Source organism: Gouania willdenowi, chromosome 15 (assembly GCF_900634775.1).
Source record: "Gouania willdenowi chromosome 15, fGouWil2.1, whole genome shotgun sequence".
NCBI classification, from domain to species: domain Eukaryota; kingdom Metazoa; phylum Chordata; class Actinopteri; order Blenniiformes; family Gobiesocidae; genus Gouania; species Gouania willdenowi.
The window spans coordinates 21,895,578-21,907,864 of record NC_041058.1 but is presented as its reverse complement, the minus strand read 5'-3'; the positions used below and the strand labels follow the sequence as shown (position 1 = coordinate 21,907,864).

The following is a 12,287-nucleotide window of genomic DNA, read 5'->3' as shown; positions in this document are numbered from 1 at the left end:
AGGTACTCAGAGGTTCCCATCCCTATGTTCAACTAGGAGATGCTTTAAAATAGAAGACCTTTAAGAAATACACACTCAGATGAACTTTATACTTGTCTGTGAGAAGCTTCAGAACAGTCGGATCTCACAAGATGATTGAAATGAGTGAGGCAGCTATAAAGACCCCCACAGGCAGGTAAAAGCAAGTATGTGGGTGTAGCTTGTTGATCTATTGTACTCATTAGGGTCATTTGGAAAGTGAGATAATTCCTTTAATGGGGCTGGTGGGGGGGTGGAGGTGATGATTGACATACTCTGAGCTCATAAACTGAGGATGCTTATAAGTTATTATGTACAGGGAATAAGGGAATCTTCTTGTGTGGGTTCTTTGGCTGGATTTTTCTAAATATTCTCCTTTTATCCAGAGCTCAAATCTAGTTTGGTCCTCTTTCAAAAACGTCTCTTCATAATTTCATAATTTCCTGTGGGGCTGCAGAGGAGTTATTGTCAGACCCTAGATCAGTGTGGCAGGTGTGATCCAAACGAGCAGCTCATGTGTGTAAGTGGAAATGAAAAACAGCAGCAGTGGTAAAAAGGCTCCAAAACCTGCTCAGAGACAAAGAATGAGAAGCAGAGCACTGTAAAAGAGCTCTGATTAACAGGCAGAACGGATAGAACCACAGTGAATAAAAATGTCTTTGTGATATATTTAACATCAGGGCTGTCAGAGCTGTGTGGGACTCGGTGAGAAATGTTGCTTTTTGGGTGGATGTTTGGTGTATAATCAATGAAAAGAGCAGTCTGGTATTGCTGGAGTAAAAGTACATTAAACAAGTTTGTGATTGTCATATATTGACTCATTTCTAACAAGTCCAATCTTCTGAATTCCATAAGGAAATCTTTAGTGCAGTTGCTCAGAATGGGATACAAACCCATCTTGGAATTTAGTTAGATATTAATGAGTTCTAGTTGAATACAATCTTATGTTGATGCTTGATCAATGAGATGCTTGTTTGTGGATTAAAGATGAGTTTAATTTTGGGTTCGTTTGCCATGTTGTAGCTCGATTTGATGTGTTTCTGTAATTTGAGAGCAAAATAGGTAGAAAAATCTATCAGTGACTGAATAATGGTGACTGTTTGTTTCCTGGAATGAGAAAAATGTGCAGTCAATGAGAGAAAAATGTGACAATTTATTACATTAATTTGTTTTCTTTTGGCTTTTAAAACCTACCTAATAAAGGGTATAGGCTGGGGTGTCATAAAATTTTCCTCATAGCTCCTCTTTGCCGTCTCTGACAGGGTTTTGTTTGTCCCAAGGTTGTAAGTTTCAGCTTAGGGTAAAACGTGTGGCTACCCTAAAGCCTGTTCTCAGCAGTCAGTGGAAAAGACAGAAGTCCTTAGAGTCGGCTGTTTGTTACTGCAGCATCTCTGTCTGTCAGCATCGACTCATGCCACATTCAACATACAGTACATTTGTGTGTTTAAATGATCCAAGACAACTATTAAAAATAAACTGAAAAAAAATAAACTGAAAGAAAACAAGTATAGCCTGGCCAACAGAACATCAAATACATCAGTAATCAATCAACACTGCTGTAAATCAGATAGTATTCATCTTTAAACAGGAGTTAAGCTAAGACTAATGACTAACAACAATACATTTATCAAAAGAGTCCTTAATTTCTAGTGTTAAGTTTGCTTCACCGTGCAGCAGGTCTTCTCTGTTCCCTCTGATTCTCAGTAGCACGACAGTCTGTGCTAGGGGTGAGTATTGGCAAATTATCACAATATCACGATATATTGGGATATTCTACCCCGTTAATATCAAAATGAAACATAGAGATGAGAAATCAAGTTGCTCTATATGTTCATCAGAAGATATTGATCATTCAGAGGACAATTTGAGTCAAAACTATTTGCTTCAAAACATCCTATTTATTATTTATTATTAGTGTTTTTGCACTTTTTCACTGCCATCATAAAATAAAGTGCAACACGTAACCATTGCAACACATGGAAAGCATTGTAACCACTGTAAGTGAGAACATGAAGGGTAAAGTAGCCTGACTTAGTGACAATGCGCAAAAATAAGTACAAATTCCACCTATTGTGTCAGTTTGAACATTGATCTGAACAGATCATTTGAAAATAAAATTCCTGTGCATACATATTGCATATGTGCTCTGTCACTGAACACACTGACCTGATAAGTATGAGGAAAATAAAGTGCACAAAAAAAAAAAATATATATATATATATATATATATATATATATACATTTAAAGTATTTATTTATTTATTTATTTATTTAAAAAAAAAAAAAAAGATTTAAAATCGGCACCCGAAGAAATTGTGATATATCGTGAAATCATTTTTTTTCACACCCCTAGTCTGTGAGTCGTCTTCTTGGAGAGTTTACTTGTTGTCTTTTATTTCGAAAAACAATGGCCTTTGGAAAGCGTTTCTTTGTTTTTTGTTTTTATTTGAGAGGTTTACATCTTGAGTAGTGGTTCCCTGCCTGGCACGTTCTTTTGTTGTCACTGCAAGTCAGCTAATTATTTACAGAAAAGTGGTGAATTAAAAACTGCTGTGATGGTGATTGCGTGTGCATTTCCTTGTGGGCTAGTTCATGCTTTGTATGTATGCAAACACCTTCAGTAGGTTTTATTATGTGTAGTAACTGTATCTACTGCAGTCGGCCTGTGCTCTGGGCTTTAAGATGTGACTCTGACAGAAAGTGGTGACAAGCACTGAGAGAATGGGGAAAATCAGAGTTCTGGAATCATTTTTTTTACTTCAGTCCTTAGTTTATGTTTGCACAAAAATATATCAATTATAGATTTAAGAGACAGATTAAGGCACTAGCTCGTAATCATCCCACAAACCCAGTATTGTATATTGTATCGTATTGGGTGCATGAAAACACTAGAGTAGGGGTGCCCAAATTTTTTTCATTGTGGTGGAGGTCTGCGGGGCCAAAACTAAACATTTATGTTGCAGTGCATTAAATTAAATATGCCAATAACATAACTGTGCAAAATAAACAGTTAAAGTAGTTTGAAATTGAAGAAAACTTTTTTTTATTGTGTTTCGTGGCATAAAATGATTGAAACATCTACTTGTCTTCAAAGACATTAGTTGTCATTTTTCCTGCCTTGAACAATCCTTTAAAACTTGTGAAAAATGATGATTGAATTTTTTTTCAATTATAAATCACTGTACTGAATTACTTATTTTTTATTTAAAAAAAAAAATAAATATCAATAAATTAAAAATAACAATTTCAAATACGGGCAGTGGGCCATAACGAATCGCTAGCAGGCCAACTTTGGCCCGCGGGCCCCAAATTGGACAGCCCTGCACTAGAGTCTGCCTGCGTTTCTACATCTGGGTCCAACTTCCTCCAGGTAAATGTGTTGTGGCAAAAAGAACATCATTATAGTTTTTATGGCTTTCTAAGTAGCTTCATGTTTTTTTTAATTTTTTATTGTAGAATAATAACTGCTATTTGGTCTTATACATATTTGATCAAACCATTATGTGGTGATTTCAAGTTTTTCTATTTAAGAATCTCTGTGTAAACTTGTGAAATGTTATTGTAAAAGGTCACATCTAGTCATCCTATTGATCAAACTTCATAATTTTCATATGATTTCAACCTTATAGTTGTGCAAACTGGATGTGGCTTAATTAAATAACTTGTCAACAAATCACATAGATGTTTATTAAAGTAATACATTTCAAAAGAAAGCCATCATAATAATGACAGTAACCATTTTTTTTCTTTTTTATTATCCATAATTCCATTATATTTAAATCTAATTGCATCCTTTCACTATAAACTTGTCTCTTTTTATCTCTTTGATGAGAAAACAAAATCATAACAACACTGCTTTCATGTTTGAGTTGAATAAGCATCGCTAATGACTTCCCCAAGTGCTGTTTTTTATGAATTATTTTCCCTGTGAAATGACATGAAACCCAGCCGTCTGTTTTCTGCAGGGTTGAGTTTTATATCCGTGTTTTAATAAAGTCAGTCAGCGGATCTATCGGGCTGTCCACAGATAGCGCAGCTAATGGCTGAAGGCTCTGACAGCTCTCAGCTTACAGGCTCCACTGATCCATCTATCTGCAGATCACCAGCCCTCTGCCCAGCAGCTGCAGATAGATGGAAGGAGACGCCGCAAATGAATGAAAGTGTGAATACTGCTGTTAGCCTATCAAGCTAGGTCAAACCATTCATGCTCAATTGTCCTGTTATTTTATCTTAACTGTTGCTGAGGCAGTGCTGTAGTGTCAGCCTTATCACTAATGATGGATTTTCTGCTAAGAAATAAGGCTAGGTATTTAACACAAATATGAATGAATGCCTTTATTGTCATTATACAATTGTACAACGAGATTATTTGGCTTCACCTTAAAGTGCACACAGCTAAAAAAAAAAAAAAAACAACAGAAGAAGAATATAATAAAGTAACACAAATTAAGGTATGAATGGTTAAGTATGGTAGGAGTTATTTACAGGTAGCAGCGTAGTACATTATGAATAGGTACAGCAGAAAATAAAAATACATATTTGCACAGTATGAAATGTCAAGTATTGAAGAGATGAACATATAAATATTGCACAGTATGAAGTAAAATTATAACAGACATATGAAATATAAATATTTCAAAGTATGAAGTAAACTATAGCAGAAATATAAATATTTCAAAGTATGAAGTAGACTGTTGCAGAAATATAAAAGCTTAAATATTGCACAGAACCAAATACTGCTGTAAGTAGTTTTTATTTGCCACTTTGAGTTAAATGTTAAGTTTCAAACCATAATAAACATGAAAGCCCTAAACACTGATTCATTATCTCTGATAATCTCCTGTTAGTTTTTTTCTGGTTAGTTAATCTGATTGAATTTGTGTGATAGAAATGCTTAAAGGAAACTTGTGGGTGGAAATTAGGGGTTGTGCATAGCCATGAATCAGACGATAACGATACACGATTTGCATGTCACAATACGATATATCCCAATACTAAACAAAATGTTATATATTGCAATATTAATTACAAATTTCACTTTTTCCAGTACAAATCATTTCTTTTTTTTTTTTGAAATTTGCGAGAACAAGTAAAAGTTAACTAACTGTAATTCAAGTAGCAATATCAAACTGACAAATAAAAAAAAAGCCTTTTGCTTCTACAACAGATTTTGATTCTGTTAAGTTCTTAAATTATTATTAAAAAATAAAAAAGTAACCACATACATCTATAAAATAGCCCAGTATGTTTTATGAAAATAAAGTGCAATCATCTTCCAAGCTAAAATGCATTGTGGAGTGACATAGTTTAACAAGATCTCACTGGCACATAGTGATGGGGTGTTTACGTGCTATGTATGTAAGTGCAATTAAATAGTTTTTTCGTTAAAAAACATGTTTTTAAAAAAAGTGTGAGATCGATGCAGTTATCGCACGGTGAAATATTGCGAAATCGATTTTTTTTCCTACACCCTTAGTGGAAATGGATAATAAGAGACCTAATGTCTAGGATCCCAGCTCTTGACCCATAGAGTGGTGCTTTCAATCCATATGTTTTTAACCTGATGTCATCAACCTGGTAGTCATGTGACTGCTTTGTTTTGCAGTCACATGGTGCTACGGAAGGACATCCGTGAGCTGAACAGTGTCTCTCCTCCAAAAGCTGACGCAGCTCTTAAACCAGGTGAGTAGAAATAAATCCTTAAGAAACCTCCAGGGTGGAAATTTTTAGAAGGGCCACTTAGACTTGGCTGCTGACACACTTGGCAGAAAGCAAGGTTAGGCATGACAGGGGAATTTTGTTTTTGTTCTGAGGAAGGCAACCGCAGTCATCAAGAGAAAGCTTTTTATGTGGAGCTCCTGGTTTCTTCTTCTCCTACAGAGATTTCCCTATCCTCATACTTACAGAAAGCTTTTATATTCATCCCAGTTTAGGTATGCACAGCTGGTAGGCTCACAGCTGTGATACAAGTGTGTAAATGCTGAGTCGCAACAGAAACTGAAAGATTTTACAGCATTAAGCAATAATGTTTTTATCCTGTCCTAGTTACTCCCAATATCTAATATTATTCCTTAGACCAGTGGTTCTCAACTTCTCAAGACACTGGGAGGTGGGGTCTCCAGATGCTTCAAGAAACTAAGAATATTTTCTGAACAATTTAAGGCCATTTTTGCTTATTTTTACCCTTTTTCTGCAACTACACCAAACATGCCATATTTTAACATATTTTCTTCACTTTTTCTTGCCATATTTTTGCTCCTTTTGATGCATTTTTTGCTGCATTATTCTCATTTCTTCCACTTCTCCATCAAACTTCAAAGCCTTTTCAGCACATTCTCAGCACTTATAAACCCTTTCCACCACTTTTCCCACTTAACGTCACATATGTTGACCCATTGTTGTCACTTTTAACCTCTTTTCACCATATTTGATGCTTATTTTTTTGACAATTTAACCACATTCACAATTTGTCCTGATTATTTGCCAGTGTACACTAATTTACACTTTCTTTTTACCACTTTTTCTGTCTGTTTTTGGCCACTCTAATGTGCAACTTTTAACCATTTTCTGTGGTTTTTTAAAATCCAATTTCATCACTTTTTCCACCATTTTTGGTCACTTTTAATAAAAAAAAATTCTGATTAAAACAAGGATTTACATCTTTAGAATGACTATATACTATGGCACAAATAACAAACTTCGCCACGGAATACTACCGTATTCCGTGGCTACAGTACTGTATGTAATGAGTGTTTGTACTGGTTTGTGTTTCACAGCATTAGATGCAGCTGTGGAGTTTCAGCAGCAACAGGTCGTCCCCAGCAGTTGGAAGACTGAGGTGAAAGAGGAAAGCTCCAGTAGTGAGGAGGATGATGATGATGAAGAGGAGGAGCAGGAAGAAGATGCAAGCGGCGAAGAGGAGGAGGTAAAATCCCAGTAACGCACATGCCTTCATCTTTAACATCTTTATCAGCTTCGTTTGCCGTCCACAGGAGGAGGTGGAGCCGTTCCCAGAGGAGAGGGAGAACTTCCTGCAGCAGCTCTACAAGTTCATGGAGGACCGAGGTTAGCCCACAGATCTGAATAGAACATGTTGGATTTTACATCACAAATCGTATTTTCTTGAGTTTTAAAATGAGAAACCCAAAAGTCCCTTTACAGTTTGTAATGCCAACAAAACAATCAGACAATGGTAGTGTCTCATTGCAAGAGGCTGTTTTAAGTCAAAGTTTTAGTAAGCATAATTGTTTTGTATTGTTTACTAGTCAAAACAATGTATGTTGGTGATGGAATAAAGTTGTAATATTGCAATATATTGATTGTTGAATAAAACTAAAAAAACAATGTTGTAGGAACATAATGATCCAAAATTATTTAATTTTTTTTTTTTAAATTTTGGATCACCGTAGTGACTCCCCAATATGTAATCTGGTAATTTTGCAACTTTTTTTCAATCGCAAAAAATACTTTTATTTTTTTCAACCAATACATTAATCTTTTTATTTTATTTTATTATTTTTTTTCAATTTTTACAATGCACTCTTTTGTAGCAAAAAACTCCTATCAATGTTCATGCGGCACAGAGAAAGCGGACTTTTCGCTGGATCAAAAAATGTCCATGTCTAAGCAATCTTTACCTTTTCATTGGTTTATTTCTTTAAAAATCGCCGACAACTTGGCGTTTCCTCTTGTCATTCAATGTTCCAGGTAAAAAACTATTTACTGTCCTGGTGCCTGTCCGTCCTATGTACCTGCCACTTTAATGAAGGATCACCTGGTGCCTACATGTGCCAACTGTCAAATACATAAATCCCACTAAAAGAAACAAGTTTATCTTTAAATAAACTAACTTAATTAACCACTTTAAGGTAAAACATTAAATTATTTAAACCTTGAAAATAGCTCCAACACACTCTGCAATAATTCTTCACCCTGTTTTCTGATTCCACTTTTCTGTTCTGTTTCTAACTCTCAGGAACTCCCATCAACAAGCGACCTGTCCTGGGCTACAAGAACTTGAACCTGTTCAAACTCTATCGGCTGGTGCACAAACTGGGAGGCTTTGACAATGTAAGAGTTGCTCTGACTTGAGATTCCTCTTTAGCTAACCGCTCTGTGCTACAGTCACAGAGGTTTTATTTGATCTTGATCTTGACCGTTTCGCCCTCTGTTCTCCTCTTTGCTTTGCTCTGTGGGAGCAGATTGAGAGCGGTGCTGTGTGGAAGCAAGTCTATCAGGATCTGGGAATCCCAGTGCTCAACTCAGCAGCTGGCTACAATGTCAAATGTGCTTATCGCAAGTAAGTAGTGACAACGTCTTCTAGGGGTGTACGATCTGACGATATTAGATCGTGAAAGACATCCAAAGGTTTTTTTCTCTGCCATATAACACCATTTGCTTGTCAGGCTCATGTCAGCACTACAGACACACCGAGCACTTAATCAGAGCTCAATCAGAGCAGAAGTACGCTCCACTAACACTCCCCACACTACACAATTTAATCACACATTTCTGTCTTAATGAAGGAAAAAGTCAAAAGTGCCACAAAATGTTGATATTGTGCTGCTAGTGACTAATAAAAGGGTCTGAGCTATATTTTTCTCCACTGACTTTGACCCATTATTGTTTTTCTTGTAAAACTGTATTGAAAAAATAAATAAATTGAGTTCACGTCACCTATCGCCATTTTGAGGAAAAATATTGAGATATGAATATTGGTCCATGTCACCCAGGCCTAATGTGACCAAAGCAGTAACAATGATTTCAAGTAGGTGAATTGGTTTGTTTTACTGGTAATAACTTCAAAATTGTGTAATGGCACGTTCACACCAAAAGCGTCAGGTGTACATATACAATATATGGCGGACGCGCCTCTAGGAGTTTCGAAAGGTCCAGCTGCGCGTTTTGAAATTTTAAGCTTTTGATGTGCGTCCGGCGCCTCCAGAGCGCTAGAGTTAGGATTGTTGAAGTTTTGGGGCATATCGCGCTGCGTCGACCAATCAGGAGCGTATAATAACATAATAATGACAAAAAAAAAACACTAACCAGAGACAGATGGACGGGCACTCTTCTGCTGGCATAGAGCGCCTGTAGTTGGTGTCCTGGTAGGAGACACGAGCGGCAATGCGGGTCAGCAGGTCGTCAAACTGGGCACGGGAGAGACCGACGTAGCGCTGAAAGCGCTGTAGAGCTGATGAACGGTAGTCGGAGGCGGCGTGTTCAGCAAGGAACTCCAAACTTTATTCTCCATTCAACCACACTTCTCTATAGCCCTCTGACATCACAGTGCACACAATGAGTCACACCATAATACATCAGACCGGAAACACAGCCTTCTCAACACAATAATGTTCCCCACCATATCACAGTCACTGGATGAATTATGAACGTAACTGATCACCACAATATCATCCATTGTATGAACACCACCGGCAACAGAGAAGCCCCTCCCCTAAACGCGCTCGACGCGCTTTCTTCCCAATTTGTTTGGACGCGTGTCCAGAGCGTCGAAGACATCTGATTCAAAGAGCTCAAGCATTCAACTACAGGCGTGAGGCACGATTTTGACGCCCTAAACGTGTTTGGTGTGAACGCGACATTAAGTTTGCGATAAGATCGTGATTTTACAGAGAAAAAAATTGTGATTAGAGTTTTTTCCCGTATCGCCCACCCCTACCTTCTTCCCTAAAGCTGTGATTGGCTCTTCTCTTTCACTATTTGCCTTTTACGACAGTGATGAGTTTTTTATTTTCTTTATTTCAGAAAGTGCTATTGTTTCAGATTGTAACTTAAGCGTGTCGATGCACAGATACCTGAATGGATTCGAGGAATACTGCACCTCCACTGCCATCACCTTCAGGATGGACCTCCCTTTGAAGCAGGCCAAGTCTTCAGAGGAACCACCACGGAGAACAGCTCACACTACATCCAGCCCAGAGGAGCAGATAACCCCGTCTGATAAGGAGGCGTCCAGTGCACAGGCTGCTGTCTGTAAAGTAGGTGCTCACCAATACTCCTCTTTCTCTTTTCATTTCATTGATGTGATTTCTTCATTTATTTTAATCGTGTAAATGGCTTCTTAAAAAATGTTTAAATTAAAATAAAAAAAATGAATAAACAAGAATAACAACAAAATAGTATCTTGCATCTTCGGATGTAGGAGTAGGAAGAAGTATAAACTTGTCTAATCCTACCTCTATAATTTTTCTAGATTTCCTCACTTAAACTTTAACAAAATCTCAGTTTACTAACACGTTGTTTATATCAATGCAATATAATACTCACACAGAAATCATGGAATAAATGTTTATTACATTAACCATACCTCCTTTACAAATAATGTACCATATCCTGCAACTTTCTACTCCACCTTGTGCTAATTAGTTATCAACAGACCTCTGAAGAATCATTTCTTTATACTTCTTTTTAAACAGAATTATTCTTGTCAGTTCTCAGTCTGTTCTACAGTTTAACTCCACAGATGGTAATACAGAAGTTTTTTGTTGTTGTATAAACACTGCAAACCTTTAGATTGGATTATAGCCTCCCTCTTTGTCATGTGACATTTCTTGAATAGTTTTTGATAACAAATCATTCCTTGCTTTATATAACACTATTTTATGCTCCACCTAGTCAAAAAAAATCAGAATATTGGATTTAAAAACAAGTCATTTGTGTGAACTCCTTTATGAACAATTCTGATTGCACTTTTCTGCAGAATGAAAAGCGACTGAAGTGAGGTTTTGTAGGCGTTTCCACATGGCTCTGTACAGTAAACTCAATAAGGCAGAATGAGGGAATTATATTGAATGTACAGTGATTTCTGATCCAGAACTTTAGCTAGGACTGAGATGCTGCGAGACATCCCTGCCTTTAGCTCCTGTTTTTCTCATCCTTAACGTTTTTCTCCAACAGGAGGAAAAACCCGATTTAACCCAAAGCGTAGCAGAGGCAGAAGTACCCAGAACTGAAGGAGAGGACGGCAGGCATGACGAAGAGAAGGACAGGTCCATTAAGGATGAAGACGAAGGCTCGTCGGCGCCTGGCCTCTCTGTGGACAGCCTGAAAGAGGAGTGTGACGGGGAGCAGGAGAGCAAGGACAACTCTGGGTAGGTGCTTTGTAGTGGTTACCGTGACACTGACGGCTTTAACATCAAGGCCACATGCAGAAGAATAAAGCCTGGTATTCCTCTGAGTGTAGATTTCAGAGCCTGTTAGCTGACGAGGAGCAATGATCCTTCTCATATGAATAATGACACTAATACACAGTGAACCCCCTGTAGCTGCTAACCAAAGGGGGGAGAGCTCTCCTTTCACTCTGCCGTCTAACTCAGCTCTTACCTCACAGCCTCCCGTGCTATTGTTGTTTTCCTGTGGCTTAGTTCAACATCAGCTGGCAGAGACATCCAAGGGCACCAAGGCCTGACTGCTCCCTCTCACCTGACGTGTCACACTCTGCTCTCTCTCTTTCTCTTTTTCTCTCGCTCGCTCTCTGTTCACTGAGTTGGTTCGATGACCTTTCACTCTTCAGCTGAGCTCTGATCAGAGTTTCCTCTGTCTTAAAATCTGTCTTCTTTTCACATCCTTTCATTTTTTTTGCCTCTTGATGTCCAGCTTTCTTAAATGTTCCGTCTGTATGAGTGTTGTCACTGATGCATTAACATTCTAGTTGTGCTTTGGACTTGGTAACCTTTTAGAAGAATAAGAAATGCTCAGTTTTGGTAGATAATAGTATAGTGTATGTGCCAGGGTTGGGGTCAATTACATTTTTCTGTTCAATTACAATTTCTGCTACCAGCATTTGTTACAATTGCAATTAAATTACAATTATTTTTTATCCTGAGAAAGTCAATTTACAATTCTCTATTACTAAAGTTCAATTACAATTAATCATAATTACTGAGCCTGAAATAAAGGTTAACCTTCCTCTTCCTGTTAGCTTTCTGTTAGCATCTCTTATGATGAGTCATAAATCAGCTATAAAATACACTACTAACAATTATCTATCATCTATTTTCTTTTTATCTATTGGTTACCTTGTTAGGCTTCCTAATCAATGCAAATATAGGTTTTAATATGTTTTTAAATGTTCAAATGTGGGAAAGATTGATATGAAACATATTTGAACAATTGTTAACTATATATGTGTAGAAATTATAATTGGCAATTTTTATATATATTTTCATGGCTTATCTAAACTTAATTACAATTTAATTATGATTACGACAGCAACAGATTTTAAAAAATTACAATTTTAATTACTCCATAAA

The 12,287-nt window shown here is 37.0% G+C and overlaps 1 protein-coding gene across 3 annotated transcripts in view; it reads left to right on the top strand.

The window, feature by feature from the left end:
• Positions 1-12,287, top strand: part of arid4b (AT-rich interaction domain 4B) — a 70,108-nt gene that overhangs the window by 43,486 nt on the left and 14,335 nt on the right. For all 3 annotated transcript variants that reach the window (XM_028467938.1, XM_028467937.1, XM_028467939.1), the window contains exons 10-16: positions 5,624-5,700; positions 6,795-6,943; positions 7,011-7,083; positions 7,994-8,088; positions 8,220-8,317; positions 9,827-10,013; positions 10,933-11,126. In XM_028467938.1, coding sequence (XP_028323739.1) covers positions 5,624-5,700; positions 6,795-6,943; positions 7,011-7,083; positions 7,994-8,088; positions 8,220-8,317; positions 9,827-10,013; positions 10,933-11,126 — 873 coding nt within the window. The remainder of the gene's footprint in view (positions 1-5,623; positions 5,701-6,794; positions 6,944-7,010; positions 7,084-7,993; positions 8,089-8,219; positions 8,318-9,826; positions 10,014-10,932; positions 11,127-12,287) is intronic.